Source organism: Miscanthus floridulus, unplaced genomic scaffold, assembly GCF_019320115.1.
Source record: "Miscanthus floridulus cultivar M001 unplaced genomic scaffold, ASM1932011v1 fs_22_2_3, whole genome shotgun sequence".
Classification (NCBI taxonomy): Eukaryota; Viridiplantae; Streptophyta; class Magnoliopsida; order Poales; family Poaceae; genus Miscanthus; species Miscanthus floridulus.
In genome coordinates, this window is record NW_027096420.1 from 39082 (window position 1) to 60000 (window position 20919).

The 20919-nt window shown below is 42.3% G+C and overlaps 3 protein-coding genes across 4 annotated transcripts; 1 reads left to right on the forward strand and 2 right to left on the reverse strand.

Moving 5' to 3' along the window:
- Positions 1-1290: 1290 nt before the first annotated feature.
- LOC136530902 (probable serine/threonine-protein kinase PBL7) lies at positions 1291-5751 on the reverse strand. The gene is made up of 5 exons (XM_066523618.1): positions 5671-5751; positions 3091-3290; positions 2462-2651; positions 1977-2368; positions 1291-1365 (listed from the first exon to the last, which is right to left on the reverse strand). The coding sequence occupies exons 2-5, from the start codon at positions 3286-3288 to the stop codon at positions 1303-1305; spliced, it is 843 nt and encodes a 280-aa protein (XP_066379715.1). The 5' UTR covers positions 3289-3290; positions 5671-5751; the 3' UTR covers positions 1291-1302.
- A 2654-nt stretch (positions 5752-8405) lies between these two features.
- Positions 8406-10630, forward strand: LOC136530900 (elongator complex protein 6-like). Its single transcript, XM_066523616.1, has 5 exons — positions 8406-8830; positions 9557-9623; positions 9717-9925; positions 10014-10160; positions 10346-10630. Exons 1-5 carry the CDS (start codon positions 8627-8629, stop codon positions 10466-10468), a joined length of 750 nt encoding a protein of 249 aa, XP_066379713.1. The 5' UTR covers positions 8406-8626; the 3' UTR covers positions 10469-10630.
- A 241-nt stretch (positions 10631-10871) lies between these two features.
- Positions 10872-18843, reverse strand: LOC136530899 (two-component response regulator-like PRR73). Of its 2 annotated transcripts, none has more exons than XM_066523614.1 (12): positions 18657-18843; positions 18473-18545; positions 18345-18381; positions 18143-18215; positions 17592-18035; positions 14316-14477; positions 14079-14212; positions 13761-13946; positions 13149-13329; positions 12617-13049; positions 11760-12534; positions 10872-11269 (listed from the first exon to the last, which is right to left on the reverse strand). In XM_066523614.1, the coding sequence occupies exons 5-12, from the start codon at positions 17908-17910 to the stop codon at positions 11159-11161; spliced, it is 2301 nt and encodes a 766-aa protein (XP_066379711.1). In that variant the 5' UTR covers positions 17911-18035; positions 18143-18215; positions 18345-18381; positions 18473-18545; positions 18657-18843; the 3' UTR covers positions 10872-11158. The 2 variants fall into 2 exon arrangements, with proteins under 2 accessions (XP_066379711.1, XP_066379712.1); XM_066523615.1 differs by having other exon boundaries at positions 18299-18381.
- Between the last annotated feature and the right edge of the window lie 2076 nt (positions 18844-20919).

Below are 20919 nucleotides of genomic sequence, written 5' to 3' on the forward strand. Positions count from 1 at the left end.
ACCTGTGCAGCGTCATGCGGCATGCCCGTAAACACCTTGTTTCTGTCAACACAACACGACGAATGTCTTGCCACTTTGCTGAAGTAGATGAACTGCCCAACATAGACTGAAGTGAAAGATCAGTTGGAGTGTTGGACAATCATACTGGACATGGCAGAGGCAGTGTCACTGGGAACTTGGTACAGTGCCACGTTCCTCCACCTGTTTCAGGAATGCGGGAACAATCCCAGTCTGTGCAGTGAAAAAAAAACTGTCTCAAAGAGCGTTCCTCGATCCCTGTTCCACGACCCAATCATCCTACAACTTTGTGACTAAGTTAATTAAACACTCGACACCTGAGATCAGGGATAGCTTCCTTGGACACAATGTAAATCAAACCCTTTTAGGAGCAGCATCAACAGCAAAAGTAAGGGAAACAAGCCATCGTCATCAATACAACATACAAACAAAGCGTCTGATAAGACTAAGCCACAACAAACACAACAACAGTTTACAACGGTTGTCTACAAACTATAAGGGGAAAAAATCTTCATCATGACCATGTACTTCCCCGCAATTCAACCGTATCATTTGAACAGGCATTGCAACTTTCTTGCTCCAAGACAGGCAGTAACTGACCATCACTACAAAATGCAGCAACAGAAGAACACCATTGTTTTGCTATGCACTGGATTCCTCAGTTTCTTTCTCCCTGATCGTCGCTCTGGTGGTTCCGATCAGAGCTAGTTCTTGTTGGTGTGCTGCGTCCAGGGTTCCGATCAGAGCTAGTTCTTGTTGGTGTGCTGCGTCCGCCACGGTCCAACCACCTTCTGTTTCTGACTTCTGACATCACAGTGAGAGAGGCGACAACATCTCGCATGCTTGGTCTCATATTGGGTGATTCACTGATACAGCGTGAAACAACAAAAAAGGCATGCTCCAAACAAGGCTGGGAGCACTGACCCCGCAGTGCCGGATCTACTAGAATGTCCAGTTCCCGTCTGCGGAGAAAGCTGAGAGCCTGAAACCATACAGTAAAAGAAAGGTCATGGCATGTAATTGCAAAAGGATAATGCATACATCTGTTGAATGGCATGTAAAACCTGAACCTTTGTTTTAAGTAGTAGTTTTGTTATATCGTACCCGGACGAAAAAACTTCCCTCTTATACCAGAATTTTTTTTGGCATGTTATAAAAATATTCGGATGTTTTAGAATAGTTCAGCACCTAGAATCCTAGATTAAAGGTGTGGTAAGAATTTAATCAGGTGAAATATTCCTCACCGATGTCTGAATTTGTAGTCATACCAATTCTATCTAGAAATCACACCAAAATAATCACCGTCTTGTGCAAGTCAAGTGTAAATCCAACATAAACTGACAGAAACTAAACTTGGAGTGAGGGGGGCAAGATTTTCACCCGAATCTTCGTTTTATTCCCTTCCAGCTTCCATGCACGATATTTAGGAAGAAGAAAGGGAAAGAAAAGAAAAGCAAAATAAAAGGTGCGAAAAGAAAACTTTGACCCAAGTTTATTCAGGTGTGGAAGAGAAGACCCTCTCCTGATCCTCGTCCTGGTTTTTATTTTTTATTTTAATCTAGAAGAAATACACATCCAAATTCTCCTACGAGGACTAAAACTTGGTTAAGGCATACAACTATGCCCACGACCAACTCAGCTAGACTTAAGTTTCTTGCCTCTACAACGATGACATGAAGGTGATAGAAGAAGCACATAACAGGTTTGATATATTTTTTTAATGAAAAGAACAAGTTTGATATGATCAAATGGTTAAGAAACAAAATGAATAAAGACCATTTTTGGGCATCGAAGGAGGAAGAGCATGAGCTCACAGCTTATGAGCCTTTTAAATGAAGAGACTGAGATATTAAATAGGACGATATACTTTCCTCAAGAGCATATTGGCAATTATACTATCATTGAGGAGAAGCAAGTAAAGAATTTTATTTTAAAAAAAACAAAAACAGAAAGCTTACCCATGCGACAAGGTTTCGCTCTGATTCAGGGAGTCTTTCGTCTCTAGCCATTCTTCCGGTTAGAACCTCCAACATAACTACACCAAAGCTGTAAATATCTGTCTTTACTGTCAATTTACCAGTCATCAAGTACTCTGGCGCACAATAACCAGGTGTACCCATAACTCTGGTTGAAACATGGGTATTGTCACCAGTTGGACCTAGCTTCGCCAAGCCGAAGTCAGACAGCTTCGGGTGGTACCCCGCTCCGAGCAAAATGTTTGCACATTTCACATCACGATTGATGACAGGAGGGGTGAGATTGTGATGCAAATGCTCAAGACCTTTAGCAGCACCAAGGAGTATCTTAATTCTTGTACTCCAGTCAAGAGGCTGCTGACCAGGGGGGAGATCTGGACAAAGCAAGGACCAACTCTGATTACACTAAATTCTTCTAATATATAACCGAAAGAGAACGATATATATATGTTAGGTTCGCAGCATACCATGGATGTGACTGTTCAGAGAACCCAAAGGCATATACTCATAAACTAAAATCCTCTGACCATGACTAGTGCAATATCCAACGAGCTTTACAAGATTTGGGTGGTGCACATTGCTCAAGATCAGAACTTCAGTGATGAATTCCCTATGCCCTTGTTGTCCCTGAAGATCAAGCCTCTTTATAGCCACCTCCTGTCCAGGCACCTTTCTAGAATTAGAATATCATACAAGAAATGAAAGCCAACAAATATATCTTACCCATCCTTTTTTCATGATAAATTAACGATACCATTCATCAGCATTCAGATACATAAAGAAAAAAAGTACACAAATCCTTTCTTGTAGGTGCTACTCTGATCATACTTAAGATCACTTCAGTTCATTCGACTAACGCACTAGTAATAACTATCATCGATTGACCAAATACATTGATCAACATTCAGCTGTAAACAAAAAAAAAAAAAAACACAGCAATCTTTTCTTGCACACACCAGTCACCATTTCAGTCTTCAGTTATACTCATCAAGATCAATCTAGTCTTTTTGAGCAACGAAATAGCAACAAAGAATTATATGATTTTAGCACACAAACATATCTGCAACCATCATTGAGCAGAGGCATGTGAACCAACCTGATTGGTGCTATCAAGAAAGCCCTTGTACACTTGGCCGAACCCACCCTGTCCCAGGAAACGGTCTACTTCGAAGCCATGTGTCGCTGCACAGACCTCATCATAGGTGAAACTCCTGAGACGAACGTGCCTCTCTGGACGTTGATCTGTGACGAAGTCATTCTGAGGGGTCTCCACCATGACCACTGATTCTGCCATCTCTGTACAAACAAAACAAAAATTGACGAAGCATCAGACACACAAATAATGCAAATGTTGCCAACTATAAGGGGAGACCACGCTAATATTAATCAATTATATCAGTGTTCAGAAAAAAGCCCTCACATTCTTCAAAAGGTTCTAGAAATTACAAAATTAATCAGGGAAAAAAGAATATGCACCTTTTGATTTTATGATTATCTAACGTTCTAGAATAAACAAGCTAAGAGGACCTAAAAAATATTTAATCAGAAAAAAGAAAAAGAACATGTACAGTTGGATTTATGATGACCTAGCGGTCTAGAGTAAACAAAAGAAATCATGTCAAATGTACTAGATAAAATTGGTAAGAAAAAAATGTAAGTCTAATTGGGCTACCAAAATTATTGGATGTAAATACACAGGTAGATGAAATCAAAACTTCTACAAACTGCAACCCGACCAGTAACAACACGGCAATTGTACGACAACAAAGGACAAAATCCGGCAACATCAGCTCAGCCACAAATTGAGAGAGAAAATTGTATTAATGAACAATGAGCAATTAATATTAAGTGGGGGGGCACAAATTAACGTATGGGCAGCAAACTGATGACTAAATTCAAAAAAAAAATCAAACTTTTGAACAACATCTCCAGCAGCATCGGGTCGACACTAGAAGTTGAGTGGAAAAAGGATACATCAGACGATGAGAAATTCATTTGAAGTTTTTCTAGTGCATTGCTATTTGATGATGCCGTCGAGGATAAAACTGTGTTTTCACGGTTTGGGTTATTGATGCAACACGAACAATAACTAAATAAGTCATGGCCACGCTAAGAGATTTTGTTTCTTTAAATAGCCAAGGGAAATTAGACATGTAAAATGCAAAGGTACAAAAGATACATTATTTTTTGTATTGATTACCATTTTTAAAAAGAAAGGCAATACCTGAACGTATATAAGTGTTCAATTGGATGTAACTAGAACTTTTATCCAAATTATTAAATGGGAGAAAAGCTCGACCAACTAACAAGAGTAGAAGTTTTTTTATATTAAGATAAGAACAAATCCATAAAAAATACAATAAATAAATAGATAAACAAAGACTCCAATACATATAGAATAGTCATCGAAAGAGTCAGCAGTGAAGCAACGTTATAACTAGATTTTGTGGTGGTACTAAAAAGCAAAGGAACAACAAGGAATTTACTGGTGATAGATATATGGTTGTTATTTGTGCTGATAAATGCAATTGGACCAATAAAGATATGACAATGAAACAAAAAAAATACTTTAAGAAAATCCAAATGTTATATAATAAAAATAAAAAATTAGCTACCCACACTATTATCGCAGGACTCCTTGCTAGTTAGCAAACATGAGAAGGTAAAAGCAAATTATTCCAAGAACACAACGAGATATAAATGGTTCCTTGCTAAAAGCCTAAAACAAAGAGAAAACATGACAAAACAGTAGGAATTGTAATTTATCCAAATAAACTGATGGCACCATTTTATGAAAAAGATATGCAGAATTTGTGAGGTTAACCTCACCATGTCAACTATCAAGAACACAACGCAAATAAAAAAAGGAGGAACGTACTTATTATCATCTATAAGCCAGGAACCCGCTATCTGCTTGTGGCAGCACCGCAGCTGCAGCATCGTGTTCGGTTTCAACAAGGACCAGAACCAGCGTTTCTTCACGAAATCTATTGTTCGAGACCGCAAGAAATGAAGTAGAGTATCACGACCCCAAACAATGCAAACGACTCAAAAGGCCATCACGTGGAACAGCACAGCACCTTGCTCTTGATACAAATCTCAGTAGACACTAGGCATGCAGCACCATTTAGCAGCATAACAAACAAATAGTTAAGCACCAAAACCATTCGACCGAATTTGACCGACTGCACGAAACGAAGAATGAAACAAAAATGAAGGAATGGCAATCGAAGTAGCCAGTAACTATAGCGCACATCGATCGTACAGGCACTCTTCTGCGTGGCGATGGGCTCCGGGACGCCGGGCGCGCGGGGCCGCGCGCGGGTGTTGGTGGTACGCTCGATCTTTAAGCGTACGCTCGTACTCCTTCACCTCATCCTCAAACGTACGCTCGATCATCGGGGCCGTGCTAAGGCGGAACAAACCAAAATGAAGGGAAGGAAAAATGAAAACGAAGAATCAACACAGTAACCACGGCGCGCGACGACGATCACGCAGGAGCTAAAACCCTAGCAAACGCCCCCCACAAACTTCGTGAAAAATTCGATGGACGGCCCCAAAACCAAGAAACCGCGCTCTGTGTGGTCCGTGCTAAGGGATCACCGAACTAGCAAGCCGCCGAACCGAAGAAACGCAAGAACTGGAGCCGCATTTCCGGGAGCAGGAGAGCGAGAACCTGGGACGACTGGGATGACAGGCTCGCTCGGAACGGCGGTCGGCTCGACCTGCTCATCCTCCGGGTCCGGGATCTGCGACCTCTGCGCGGGCGCTATCCTCTCAATGCCTCCTCCCTCCAACGAGAAGCAGGAACCCATGGCCGCCGCCTCCTGAGTTGGTCCAGCGCGAGCGTTGAGGCTGGGGAAGAAATAAAACGGCTGGCGACCAGATACAGCATTTTTCGAACAACCAAAACTAGGGTTTATCTAGAGACTAGAAAAAGGGCCCGCCTGTGCTGCCGGTCCCATGACATGGATTTTCTATACATGTGCATATATGATTTATCACAACCAAGAAATAAAATGAATGGCGGAGCGAAAAAACCAGACACCACACTTTTGAACAAGCAAGTACGGTTTGTCTAGAAACTAGACAGAGGCTGTCTGCGTGGCCTCGAGACGTGGATTTTCTATACACACATATATGTGCATATAGAATTTATTACAGTGATCCATTTAGTTTAGAGCTCTATGATAAAGCGGAGTATTAAGCAATTTGTCATATATAACATACACAAAATATATATACCGCAATATGTTATGTGAGTGTTATTTTAATGTAGCTGTCATGAGCGGTACTCCATGCTCGTGAAACCCAACATACGTTAATTAGGTAAATTCATTTCAGACCGTGCGTTGAAAGTGCCAATAGTGGATATTTGTTATTAGTAGTTTATTTCTAGTAACCTATCTATATCTCTTTGATTGATTATCTTTTTTTTACGACAAAGCTTGAACCCTAGACACCATGCTCATTCTTGTTATAGGCTAGGGTTGTTAAATCTCTGGTGTGGCCTATAGAAGGTCTATAGGTAGAAGTAATAGACATGATTTTGTTTGGTGGTGTGTGGGGTGAGGGGGAAGGAGGCGCTAGAGATATTAGGGTTTGTTTGGAGAGGGATCTTTCTGTATTTTCTAGGCCCTAGGAGATGTGGATTCTCTATTCATGCATATATATGCTTGCAGAACTTATCACAACCATTCATTTAGTTTAAAGTGCTACGATAGATCAGAATATTAAGAAATTTGTCGTATATAATATACACAAAGTGTTTTAATATACCACATGGTTATGTAATGTTATGTGAGTGTTGAGTTTATATAGATGTTGTGAGTGTTATTCCATGCTCGTGAATAACCGACATAAGTTAATTAGGTAAATTCGTTTCAAAACATGCACTAAAAGTGTCTATAGTGGATATATGTTATTATTAGTTTATTCTAGTAACCTATCTATCTCTTTGGTTGTTTACCGTTTCATTCGTAACTTGTACATGTCATGTTCTTTAGTTATTCGGAACCTTCTCAAGATTTAAGACAACAAAGCTTGAACCTAGATGTCGAGCTTATTCTTGTTAGAGGCGAGGGTTATCAAGTCTTTGAAGTGGTCTATAGGCTTAGAAGGTTTATAGGTAGGTAGACCGACCTAGCAATGGAGATGGACACGATTTTGTTTTGTGGTGTGTAGGGTGAGGGGTGAGGGGTGAGGGAGGCGCCTAGCGATATTAGGTTTGGGCACATGGGGCCCACGAGGCTAAATGTGGTGGCTGAGGACAGTGGCATAATGGCATGAGGCAGGGGCTAACATGGAACTTATGGAGAGAGATTGTCATGCCGGAGGGAGGAGACAATGCATCAACCTTCATATGTTGATTTGATAGACACAAAACATCTTCCATACTTATATATAGTACGCAATTTTATATAAAAAAATTATGAAGTATACAAGATATAAAGTGCTAGGACTAACTATTTGAATCAAATATTGTAGTGCATACAATTATTTGTCTACAATGCAGTAATATACACATGTATAATATTTTCGCATAGTGCGACGTCTATCTTAGAGTATACGTCTTTTAGATTGAGTTGTGTAATCCACGTCTTTGTTTGTTTCTTTCTTTTTCTGAGGAGAGGGAGATACGAGGAATAAAGAGAAAGGAGAAAGGGATATAGGTGAAGTAGGTCACGGCAGCTTATACCACGTCTATGCAACATAGTCCACCAGAGCGCGAAAGTGGTTTGCCACAGCCGCATGCTTGCTACATGAGCTCACCACCAACTTCCATTGTCATCTCTAGCCACATTTTTGCTCGATTACCCCGTGCCAGAGATGCTACTGGAGCCATCCCAAGATGAAGTGTTGACAGCCTAGGCAACGCTCCACATGGTCCTCAACCCCTTGTCCCTTGATGACTTTGGATCCAAGCTTGAACTTGCCCTGACATCTGCTTGTTCCACCAGTGGTGTCTCCTCTATGAACTTTTTGTGAAGTAGCCTCTGGTTTAGTAGTAACACTGCTTTAGTTGTACTTCTATATCCTCTAGTTTTGATTATCTATATGGAGTCCCTTACAGCAAAGCGTGGAGAGACCATGCCTTTAGGTGGTCGAGTTTTTTCTATAATAAAGATTCTTTTTTCAAATAGGGAATAATCTGTGACAAATTTATTTATAGAAGAAAGACAAAAACACAATGGAGGGAGATTATTAGCTTAAGGCCGGACTAGGACCAGCTAGGCTAGAGAGCACTAGGGCTAGAAGTGTTGCATGGAGGATAATGTGGGGGTGATCGATGGCGGGGAATGCGGAGACTGTGGAGAGTCGCCTCGTCACTGTCACAACACCGAGTGATCCAAGCTTCCAGCGCCACATGTTTCCATGGGCAGGCCCGCATGGTCGGCATGGACCACTCTGATTACGTGGGCTCGCTGGACGGGCTACATGGGCTAGTCGTGCGGGTCGATCCAGCGGGTTAGCCGCAAAGCCCACCCCGCCCCACTTGCCCCTGCCCGGCTCGTGGTCTTGGCCTCGTGGGCGCTTGCCTGCTCCTCTGGTTTTGTCGAACCCCTTTGCCGCCGCCGCCGCCGCCGCGGCAGTCTTTGCTTTTCCGGTGAAAGGTTTTTGCTTAGGGGACCATGGAGGAGTACGGAGGGGGAGACCTCCTGAGCGAGGCGATGGGATCTGCGGCGCGGGTGGTGGTGGTAGAGGATTGCGTGGAGGCACCCGGGGCCTTCGTCCTCCACCTCCTCCTCAAGCGTGCGCTCGCCAGCGGCGGCGCGGCTGCCTTCCTCGCCCTCGCGCAGCCCTTCTCCTATTACGACCGTGTCCTGCGCAAGATGGTACGGCTCGCCCCCTCTTCACCTTACCGGCATTTCGTCGAACACGTTTCCACTGCTACAATAGTGTGCATATTGTGTGTCTGCTTAACTGCTCAGTGCATCTTTGTCCATGTCATAACGAGTATGGTCAACTAGGGATTAGAGTAGACCCAAATTGGTAGGACCATAGTTGATCTGGCTTTAAAAGAATGGGATTTCTAGGCTCTTATTCATATGCGTTATTGGTCACGTGTGTAATGAGGCATCTTACACCAACATTTTGAACTGTTAGATTCTTGGTGTGTGATGCGATATTATTTGATTAGATTTATAAATGATCCTCATTCTTCCTATGGCTTTTGGAATTGTTGTCAAGTTGCCCTTGATATTAGCAGTGCATGCTAAATAGCCTAAATTTCTCCTATTGTGCACGGTGGTGTTCAAAACCAGTGCGAGGTGGTATAATTTTCAGTTGCTAGTTCTGTTCATTTGCTAGCGGTAATAGCTCATGTGCTGGCTGAGTCACGCAATATATACTACAGTGAGCTGAGGTGCTTGCTTTTGTAAAACTCTGATAAAATGCACAAGTTTTAGAGGTGTCGGCAGTTCGGCACAATGGGGTTTGGGACTGCTTCCAAGAGATTATTCTAATTTGTTCATTCTATCGGAAACTGCATGCTGGATTTCTCTAGTTAAAATCTACACAGTTGCATTACATATTTCTTTTGGTCTTTGGAAATTTGCCAGGGTTGTAACCTTTCCCTGCATAGGAGGAACGAGAGGCTTCATTTCTTTGAATTGCTAGGATTCCCAGGCAAGGCATCATTTTATTACCGTGTGTGTTTCCATATAATGTTGGATGATTCCTAAATAGGGAGGCGCCATTCATTATGTTTCTTTACTGCAGGTGGAGCAAGGGAAGGCACCATTGCTGATAGCTTTGTTCGATTGTACAATGAAATTCAAAGACTGGTTGAGGCAAACAGGGCTGGAGAAAATGCAGGCCAGTTCACCGTCGTTATAGATGACGCTTCCCTATTGGAAGTTGTGGCCCTTGGTTCTGTAAACGATGTGCTGGATTTCTTGCACTATTGTTTCACGCTCACGTCTGAGATGGTAAAATATTGATCAATCAAACATTACAGTACTGCTGCTGATTGTTAAGTCATGGTCATGTCTTTTACACTTTATCATGTCCTGACAGAATTGCACGCTAGTGGTCCTCATCCATGAGGATATATATGCAGACGAGGAGAACATGGGCCTCCTTTTACATCTGCGCTACATTGCTGATCTTGTGATTAAAGCAGCACCTTTGAGCACTGGTTTGGCTGCTGATGTTCATGGACAGGTTAGGCTCCTGATCCTCCATATTTGTTTAAAGTTTGAGCTGTACCATGATGGCTTAGTTGGATTCGCTGACCTGGTAGTTCGATGAACTCACATTATTTGATCTTATTTTGATGTTTTGCAACTTTCATTTTACCCCTTGATAAATCTTTTCTGAAGCGGTTGAAATGTTTGATGTTTCTGCAGCTGTCGGTGGTGAACAAGGGTACATTCAGCGAGCAAAGGGCAAAAGCACAGAAAGTTTGGAACTTCCATTTCAAAGGGAAGGAAAACGGTGCTGACTTCTTCTATCCAGGGACTAGACATTAGGGAGTATTACAGTAGAAACGACTTTGATTGTGATAACGGGTGCTGCTATGCTTCGTGTACCGTCTGCTAAACACAGCATTTCAGTAAAGTTCCGTCTCATCCTTTATTTCACAAATTTGCTTGCGTTCAAGTCATCATAGCTTGCAAAGCGTTCGTCACAGCCAAGTTCATTGAACTTGATCTAGCACAAGAGACCTATTTTGCATCTCACGCTACAGCCATTTTTCGTTTTCAAGGAAACAGGAGAGGCAAACCCCTACTTGTGTTGATTTGGAACACGATCTTCGAATGAATGGATGAACTACTACAGAATTCCAGCTCAATCCTGATATTAGCATGTATATAGTAATATAATAGCAATGACGCTGCTGGTTTGCTCCTCCTTAAGACACTTGGCCAAGAATATCTCTGCAAGGAAAATGAAGATTGCAAACCGCCAAGGCTCGAACATATATAAATATTACATGTTTGACTCCATAGCACTAGGGTGATAATCTTGACTCGACCACAGAAATTGACAACTAGAGTCTTATTTATTGAGTACTCTAACGTTGGGAATCAATGGGTTACTATCAGCAATGGGAAGAACCACTTAATTCTCAGATCTGCCGATGAAGATGCGCAATGGGAAGAACCGCCTAATTCTCAGATCTGTCGACGAAGGTGCCATGTTGTATTAGAAGGTCTGTGTCATCTTTCTGAACCTTCCGCTGCTAGATCTTCTTGACCAGATTGTCGCACAAACTGTCCACGGACCCGTGGCCGCTGCTCAGCAAGCCTCTTCCTGCTTTGGTAGCGAACCTGAAAATAGGCAGACAAGGCCATCAGAAGATATTGGTCCAATGCACAGTATTCAGGCCAGCAGTCAGAAAAATGAAGCGGCATCACCATAAAATCTTGTAAAAACTGCAGTCAGAATACAAAATTTTGAAAAGAAAGATAGTTTGAAACCAATACCAAATCTTGAAAAATTTAGCGCAACTAATGTCTTACTTTCAGAGACTTATTTCAGTATTCCTATGCTGGTACTGTCAATATTAAGACATAACTGGAAGTTTTTCTAAAAAAGACAAAAGGCATAGCTGGAAGTAGCATAAGCATTTTTATATCCTCCAAAGGCAGAGATTATTATCAATAATCACTTCTATATTTTCTGATAATAATTGTGCAAACCATTTGGATCCCTACTCTTTCTTGACATACTCAGTGGAAGGCCCTTCAACACTCAAATACCTATTACTGATTTCAAGTCATAGCTACTACAACAGGCATGTAACTGAAAACAGGCTACCTTTTTACCGAAGTTCCGATCTTTCCGCTTCAGTCTGAATTTGTTCAATGCAGCTTCTCGTTGGGGGAACCGATTCTGATACACATCATTGCCACTCCCACTCCCACTTACAATGCCACCTCCAGCGATATTTTGGCTCATGGTACCATTAACACTCTCTATGTTTGGTCTTGCAATATTGGGGACAGCGCTCGTTCCATTCTTTCCATTGCACCCATTATGACCAACTGAGACACCCCCATTCACACTGTAGTTTGCAGCATGTCCTTCAACAGGAGGATCAAACACATTTGACGAACCACACTGAACATCTGATGATCCACGGTCGATTGATGGCTGTTTCTGTGTCATAACATGGAGGTAATAATGCACGTGATGATGATGCTGGACGCAGCTTTGTGGAACCTCTGTTGGGTAGCCCATTTTCACTGCATTGGAAATTCCTTCATCAGCTTTGTCTTTCCCAACCAGATTAGCTGGTGCTGTTTGATTCTGTGTAGTATGAAATGCTGCAGCATGCTGGGTAGATTTGATGGCTGATGGTGACGTTACTCTCTCCCTGTTAGCTGAAGGCTTTGCAACAATATTCTTTGTACTGGAGCCCACATCGTTGTTGCTACTGCCATTGGAGCCCTGCTTTATTGGAGCAGCATCTGAATTTGACTTCATCTTGCATGTAGAGTCCGTTTTCACAGCCTCAGAACTGTTATCTTGTGGTGAAGAGCTATCCCCACATCTTGCTCCACCTTGATTGGAAGCCACAGATGTATGGTACCTTGCAAAAATCATAACGAGTTAGCATGCAACTTACTGTTATGTTAATGACCTAGTAATGACACTGATATTATGTTTTGCACCTGGTGAATGCTGACTGATCTGATCTTTTCAGAATATTTCGCTCATCATGGATTTCGGCTGTAGCTCCATCTGTTCTCAATCTCTTCAAACCCAACTCATGGGGTGTCACCTCGATATAAGAATCATGATTCTTATCATTTCCATCGGGCATCTTGGAAGGGCCATCAGGTGCATCAACGGCCCGTACTGCTTGTTGGCCTTCTGTGTTTCTGGCTATTGAGCTAATCAAATCAGCAGTTTCAATATTTGTTTCACTAGGTATGTCTGTACAATCATCTTCTGCCATCATTTTCTTTTTGGATTTGCATTGGGGCATGTGAGTCTCATGTCGTTTTTCTGTTGGATGAACAGATACGTCATTGAGAGATGATTGATATTCTGCACTTGAGTTCCTAGGAGCACCTATTTCTAAGTATCTTCCCATAGATTCATCTGTAAAAACATGGAATTTGGTTGAATGAGACAATAGTGGAAGTATGAACTGTGAAATGCTTCACTTCTATACAGTGAATGCTGTGGAGCATATGATACCTTTATTCTCCTTATGTTTCTTGCCATTCCTTTTGTTTGCTGTCGGTAGCCACTTGTTACTACATATCTCTGATTTGGGGTGAATTACTTGTGCACATGTACTATCAGGTGGATCTGCTAGTTGATCAGGAGACATAGGTTGTGGACTGTCAATCTCCACAGCACGCTTTGTCCATGAGCTCTGCATTTTAAAACAGATTGTGCACTCGATAATACATTTTTTTTTACGGCACACTCGATAATACATTGACATAAAATAAAAACACTACATATAGAAAGAGTTATCAGACAATATATCACTTTTCTGAGAAAGAAAGATCGCCACCAAGTGAATCGTTTTGAATGAAAGCAATAAATAACTTTATTTTCCTACATCAACCGTGGTATTACTATATGTAAATTGGTTATTTAATATCTTATATCCAGATATATCACAGAATAACTAACCTTTATGACCTAAATTGAGGTGATATGAATTTTGTTCGAAGTAGTATTCTACCACTAACCTTTATTACATATTATATATATATGGTTATCTATACATTCAAATTCAACTACATAATTATGTTAGATTAAAAAATTAACTATTAGGAACAATGAATGAACACATACTTGAGTACCACTGCCATTATCACTTCCATCCCTGGCATTGAGTCCAACACTAAAGTCGTCATCGTCGTCGTCATCATTTTCTTCATCATCATGATTGCTGTCACTGTCGTTCTCATACTCGTCACCAGTATTTGGTTTGGCACACTTCTGTGTCTGGATGCCACTTTCACTTCCACTGCCACTGGACTGAGTACCAAAGAGGCAAATTCAACTCAGATAATCGCAAAGGAAACACAGAGTGAGGAGTCAAAGAAATCATGCCTCATGTTTCGTGGAAAAAATATCCAGAAAAAGCTAGACCAAAAACAAACAGCTTACACTGTGGCATCGCCTCCAAATGTGCTGCCAAAGGTTCTTAAGCTCATTCTTACGTAGTGGCTTTACCAAGAAGTCAACCGCTCCCTTCGACAAACACTTAAACACCATACTCATAGAGTCATTTGAAGACATCACTGCATGCAAAACACATCAGTGTAGCGGCTAAAAGTATTTAAACCCAACAATTAACGGGATAACATTTCATGTGCATTAGGGGAGTTGAGGAAAACTACTTACTAATAACAGGAATGTCCTTGCAAATTTTGTGACTTGTGATTTTGCTAAGCAGACCGATGCCAGATAGACAAGGCATGAAAACCTCAGTCAATACAAGGTCAATGTTGTTCTGCAGATCTTCAAGATATCGCCATGCATGTGAACCATTTTCAGCAGGAATAACTAAAATGGAAGGAGATAAAATTGCTGTCAAAACACTGAAACACCTAAAATTACCCTTTTTTAGATGTTGATGACAGATAAAATTTCCACTGCTAATAATTAACAATCAAACATAATTCAAACAGGGACATAACATAAAAAAAAAGCATTGGCCATATTACCAAATACATCAAGGATAAAGTCTACATTTTAAATATCCATGAAACTTCATGAAAAAAGTATGCAATGTTTATCCAAAATCTGAAGTACCACAGGAACTGGTAGTTACCAGTGTAACAAACTAGGTGAGGAGAGGTGTATTTCTAACTTGGTGACAGTGGGAGGGTACATAGTTCAAGTTCAATCTAAGTCAAATCTCTTTAGATGCATTGCTTTCAATCATTATCAAGAAAAAAACAAAGTTCTATAAGAAACTTAAAATATTAAAGTCTTAATGCAACCTAGCAGAAAGCAGCTGCATGGATGCTATTAATTTAATAGTTGATTACATGCATGTCACTTGTCTTATATGTATCAAACAAAGTCATGCTTTGATATATCAGAGTTTTCATGCTTTGCTTTTACAGTCAAGGGCGAAATGATTTCAATAGAGGCAGTTCTAGTTGTGTACCTTACTACCTATTTGTCGAAGAATAAATAAACTAACAAAATGATCCGCAAGAAAAAGTATCATTTTCTGTTGTCAAATAGAAAAATAGCTTGCATCTACATTGTCAAATAGAATAACTTTTGATGCTCATACGATAGAAAAGGGAAATGTACAAGCTTAAATTCACAACTCTTGTATGCTAGAATTTTCTAAGAAGCAAAATGCAGTGCAAGTAGAAATAATTGTTACTTATTGCATGTGCAAAATGGATTATACAGTAACATGATGCCAGTACAATTAGTAAACAATAATTAATATGTTCGCTAGGAATATGTTAACCTACAGTTTATAGTTAATAATGATCCAACATATTTGATAGGTAAGAGCTTAGTTGTCAGTACTTATACCGCCAATAAATTAACTTAAAGTTATTGGAGAAGGGGTATTGTTGGCTGAAACCAGTATATAACACCTAACAACAGCAACAACAACAACAAAACCTTTAAGTCCCAAACAAGTTGGGGTAGGCTAGAGTTGAAACCCAGCAGAAGCAATCAAGGTTCAGGCACGTGAATAGCTGTTTTCCAAGCACTCATATCTAAGGCTAAGTCTTTGGGTATATTCTATCCTTTCAAGTCTCCTTTTATTGCCTCTACCCAAGTCAACTTCGGTCTTCCTCTGCCTCTCTTCACGTTACTATCCTGGCTTAGGATTCCACTACGCACCGGTGCCTCTGGAGATCTCCGTTGAACATGTACAAACCATCTCAACCGGTGTTGGACAAGCTTTTCTTCAATTGGTGCTACCCCTAATCTATCACGTATATCATCGTTCCAAACTCGATCCCTTCTTGTATGACCGCAAATCCAACGCAACATACGCATTTTTGTGACACTTATTTGTTGAACATGTCGTCTTTTTGTAGGCTGCACCATACAACATAGCAGGTCTAATCGCCGTCCTATAAAACTTGCCTTTTAGCTTATGTGGTACCCTTTTGTCACATAGGACGCCAGAATTTCGGGTTTCATCTCCATTAGAATGGCTAGATTTAACGTTGGCTCGCCACGCCTATCACAACCCTCGGACCTGCTATGTTGAGATAACATAGGCGGAGTATATAAGAGATGCTATTTTTCTTTGGTACATGCTCACTAGTACAAAAATACAATAAGGCATTAAGTAATTTATCCAACAACTAATCATAGGACATATAAAAGAGTCAAATTGATTTAGACCCTCAATTGACTACTGCTGCCTTCCAGCTTCCATATGTTGCAAGAGCATTCACTGTTTGCTCATGATGTGACACTCTTGATCCCTAGGCCCTGGTTATTTGTTAAAATGAAAATAGCCAGCCCTTGCAATTGCAAAAGAAATTCCATTGGCCCACCACAGTAGGCCCAGGAGATGACGTGTCAATCCTATAGTGCAGTACTCCTGGCCACATTATTTGTGTGGCACAGGGTAGCAATGCTGAGACTACCTGCAGTGCAAACATACTGCAACACCCCACCCACCAAGCTCCCAATTCACAGCAGATTGCCCAGCAGAGTACTCACTGCAGCTGAGACAGGTGGTCTGCCGTAATATGGGATCAGTGTATATCTAAGATGCTATGGAGCTGTACTAGGTGAGAGATGACATCTCTCAGGCCTGCCACAGTGGGAGAGGGGACTATTTTGAAAATTCTAGCAGGGGGGGGGGGGAACCATTTTCACCCGAACATGTGATGAGAGTCAGATGAATCAAATTAGTCCCTGTTGAACCTATAAAGCATTCTCATGCATGCACAGCCGTATAATCAAGATTAACCATGTCTACCGCACCAATCGATCGATACACCAAGACAGTTACATTCACCATTGAGAACCTTCTTTCACTAAAGGAACACTATATTCCACATAATTGTTTGCTATAGAAATTACATCAGATCAACATCATTCTATATATAGCTTGGTGTCAAGTTGATGTTTGAGCTGTGGTTGATTTTAAAAGTGCCCTACAAAATCATAATCCTTTTTTGCAGCAGCAATTGCAATATACACAAGTTAACAATCCATGTGATTACAGACAGCCTCTTCACTGCAATGGTTAAGAGAAGTCTCGTATTAGTCCCTAAACAAAGGGACAACCAAAACAAAGTCTCTCATTAGTTGAGGGGAAAAATTCTAGCTTGACTACTTGGCTAGATTAGATGTATACATACACTACAACTAGCAATTGCATAAGAAAAGATGCTTTCAATAACAAGCAATGGAAATCTACATCCTACGCATTTTGTGACAGATTGCGACACAGCAAGTTCGAGTGCAACATAAATCCAGGCTGGAAATAAATATGAACTTATTTGTTATCTTTTACGACCTGAACTTATTTACTATCTAGAAGTTATGGAACCAAGTATATGCCCAATTTAATCAAATCAAAATTAGTTTCTTATTAATATATAATGATAGCAGCTCTCCTGCGTGTTGCGAGAAAAAAAAATCAAATCAAATTGCTTTACCAGTTGCAGCTCATACCTTCATAGCAGCACTTACGGAGCAGGGCACTGACCACCTGACGAGTAGAGTCATCATTCTCCACCAGCAAGACTCTCAGTGTCTTCACAGGTAGGAACCTCTCCCAGTGAATGCTTTGTCCTTGTTGCTCCTTCTGCTCATCCACCTGCTGCATGCCCGGTGGCGCACTGTGCCCATTGGCCAAGTCCTCTTCCTTTTCCCTCCATTCATCTGCATCAGCTTCAGCCTCATGGTGGCCATTCTCTAAGGCGACATTCCCTATCCCCAACACATCCTTGCGGGAAGGCCCGTCCGTGCCAGCTTGGCAAGCGCTACCCATTAGCCTGATTCGAAGAGAGAGAGAGCACCGCAGTGGTTGGTTTGTGCAACTAGAGAGAGTTCACAGATGGTGGAGCACATCCTATGTCAGCATCAAAAATGCGTATGCTGAATCCAACTACGAATCTGCAGGGAAAACATACGGGAACCAAACACCAATCTGTCATGAGCATAACAGATGCTCAGAATAAGCACTCGATTCTGCCGTATTGGTCAGGATCAGACAGGATTACATGTAGACGGGCTGGAAGAAATTATTCTTAAGCCATGTGCTCCGCGACGCCCAAAATCAGTTGCTTCCGACTCCTGTGAAACATTAAACAGCTCATATATTAAGGATTATATACGAAATTCCCCGTACAACCGCCAATAGAGATTTGAGGCAGTACGAAACAAAGGATTTGGTATGAGTAGAGAAAGGAAGTCAGAAACGACCGTCTCCCTTCAAAATCCCTCTAACCCGCGGTCCGAGCTAAATATAGAACAAACAAAAAGATAAACCTCATCAGAGCAAAACTTTAGACGGAAAAGTCTGTGAAGCAAACAGCGCAGTTCCAACTTGCCTCCACCCAAGGTAACAGCAGCGCCTGGGGAATCGGACTTCTCGAGATCCACTGGAGTCGACCCTGACGAACTCTGCCGCAGAAACAACCCAAAAAAAAACCCAGCTAAATTAATTTTTAAAATGAGAAGAGTTGAATTTACGAGCTAGCTCCCTGTAGCCGAAGCAGGGGGCGCGGTGCGCACCTACGCGTGGGTGTTTACGATGACGAGGAGGAGATGAGGCCGCGAGGTGTTCCGGGCCAAATGGCGGGGACAAGCGAGGCGAGGCGATGCGCTGGGTGTGATGGCGAGGAGCCCGCGGAGGAGAGGCGCTCGCCGTGACGTGGAGCAAGTGGAGGTGGGCAGGGAGTGGGGGCGGGGCCAGCGCCCCTGCCGAGATCCGACGAGATCTAAAGCCGCGCGCTCCCTGCGCTCCCCCGAATCCGCAGATCGCCCGGGGGCCACTTTGAGCGGCACGCGCGGGTCCGTCGTGGCTGCGTCACTGGCTGGTGGGGTTCGGGAAGTCGATGGGGCCCGCGCGTCGGGAGGTCGGAGGTGGTGTGGGGCCGGGGAGTGCTGGGGCCCGCGGTTCGGATGGAAAGATCGTCACGGCGGGGCATTAACGGCGTTTAAGCGGGACCTGGAGAGCCAGGGCACTCCCGTTTCGCTGGCTAGCGTTGGCTTTTTGTTTCCGGGAGTGGAGAGGTCATCAAATGAAATGCTTTCCAGTTATAATTTGACTTTGACTATATATCTCACCACTGAGTAAGCCTTTTGAAAAAAAGAACTATACTGTAAGAATCTTGCATCATTCAGTGCTCCCGATCGTTAAAATTCAAGCGCTTAGAGCTGAATGTATCTGTCTGAGCAGGACTCTCTAGGCCATGGCTCGCCTATATCCAAACTGGATAGGAAACGGACTTGAATTGAACACTTGAAACTCGAAAGGTTAGGCAAGTTTTCTTTTAAAAAGAGAGAGAATGGTTATGCAACTTTTATTTTTCTGACAAAAGCTGGTCACACAAATTGGCAGTGGTGTACTTGTTTGTTGTGTTAGTTGTGAGCCCCTGTGACCCACTCGTACATGTTAGCGGTTGTCATTAGGAGGACGGCTGTCATTAGCAATCGAGCTCCTGTCCTTTCCTGGTTAATTTTCTCGTTTCTTTAAGCTGAGGATGGCGACAGTGAGTCGGCGACCAGCACGGAATGAGCCTAAAACTTTCCAGAGCATGGAGGGACCTGGGTAGGCTTTGGTGAGGTCTCGAAGGAAATAAATTAAGTATTTAAACCAATCACTCACTATGCGTTCAATTAATTAAGGCCTGTTTGGTTTCTATAAGTCAGGTGATTTATTAAGTCAGGACACTGAAAACCAGTGACTTATAAGTTATGCCTGTTTGGTTGTAGATGACTTATAAGCTCATTAAAGATGTAGGCCCCACGCGGAAAATGGTGACTTATAAGTTTTAAGCAGGGGTGAACCAACTTAAAACTTATAAGCAGGGGTGACTTATAAGTTGGTAGTGTTTGGTAAAATAAGTCACTTATTTCACTTTTTAACTTATAAGTAGGTGACTTATTTGGAACAAACAGACCCTTAGTTAGGGATTTCCTTCGTCGCACCAGCGACATCGCAAGTTGTTTTTCCATTCCAAAGGCATGTGCGCTTCAACTTATCAACCGACTTATCAACTAGAATCTACAGTATTTTTTTTTCATAACAAAACAGCTTCAGCCGGCTTTAATACCAGCTATACAGGGTGATCACAGATGCTTTTACAGTCATGACACCACCTAACAAAAAGAGAAAATTCTGCAGCACCAGCTCTGACGAGCAGAATTTATGTTTTTTTAACCATCTAGGTAGTAACCGATTGTCCCACCATTTTTTTCCCCTTTCCTATTCTTCTCCCTCCTCGTCCTCGACGCCGCAAACCGCCCCGCCGCGTCCGCGCTAGAATTTCGTCGGAGCGTGGCCACGGAGCTTCGACAAAAGCTTAGCGCAGCCGCGGCGGCCTCCTTCTTCCTCTCGTCGATCTTCAGCTTCCGCGGTGAGCTCTAGCCATGGCGCATCCGCGCCTACCTGGCCCGATTGACTCCACCGCCGCCAGAGCCCCTAAACGCATGGCCGTCGTCCCCACCGTCTGACCGGCCTACCTCCCTCCGAACCCCCTTATATGCCCGCTAGACTTGGAGAAGAAGAGGGGGAGAGGCCGGAGAAAGCTTGCGCTGAACTTACCCGATGTCGGTGAGCTCGTCATCTCTGACGCCGCCGAGTTCCTCACTAGAACCCTAGTCACGGGCGCAAGTTGAGTGCGGTCGCTGGAAATCGAGTGCTGAGAGGGAAAGAAACAACATAGTTGTTTAGCCTTTCTGTTTTTTTAGTTCATCTAAAAAGTTATGATTACTACTATTTACTTCGCACTCCATTTCCCTCCACTTATTTACGATTTTATTGTGATCCAAC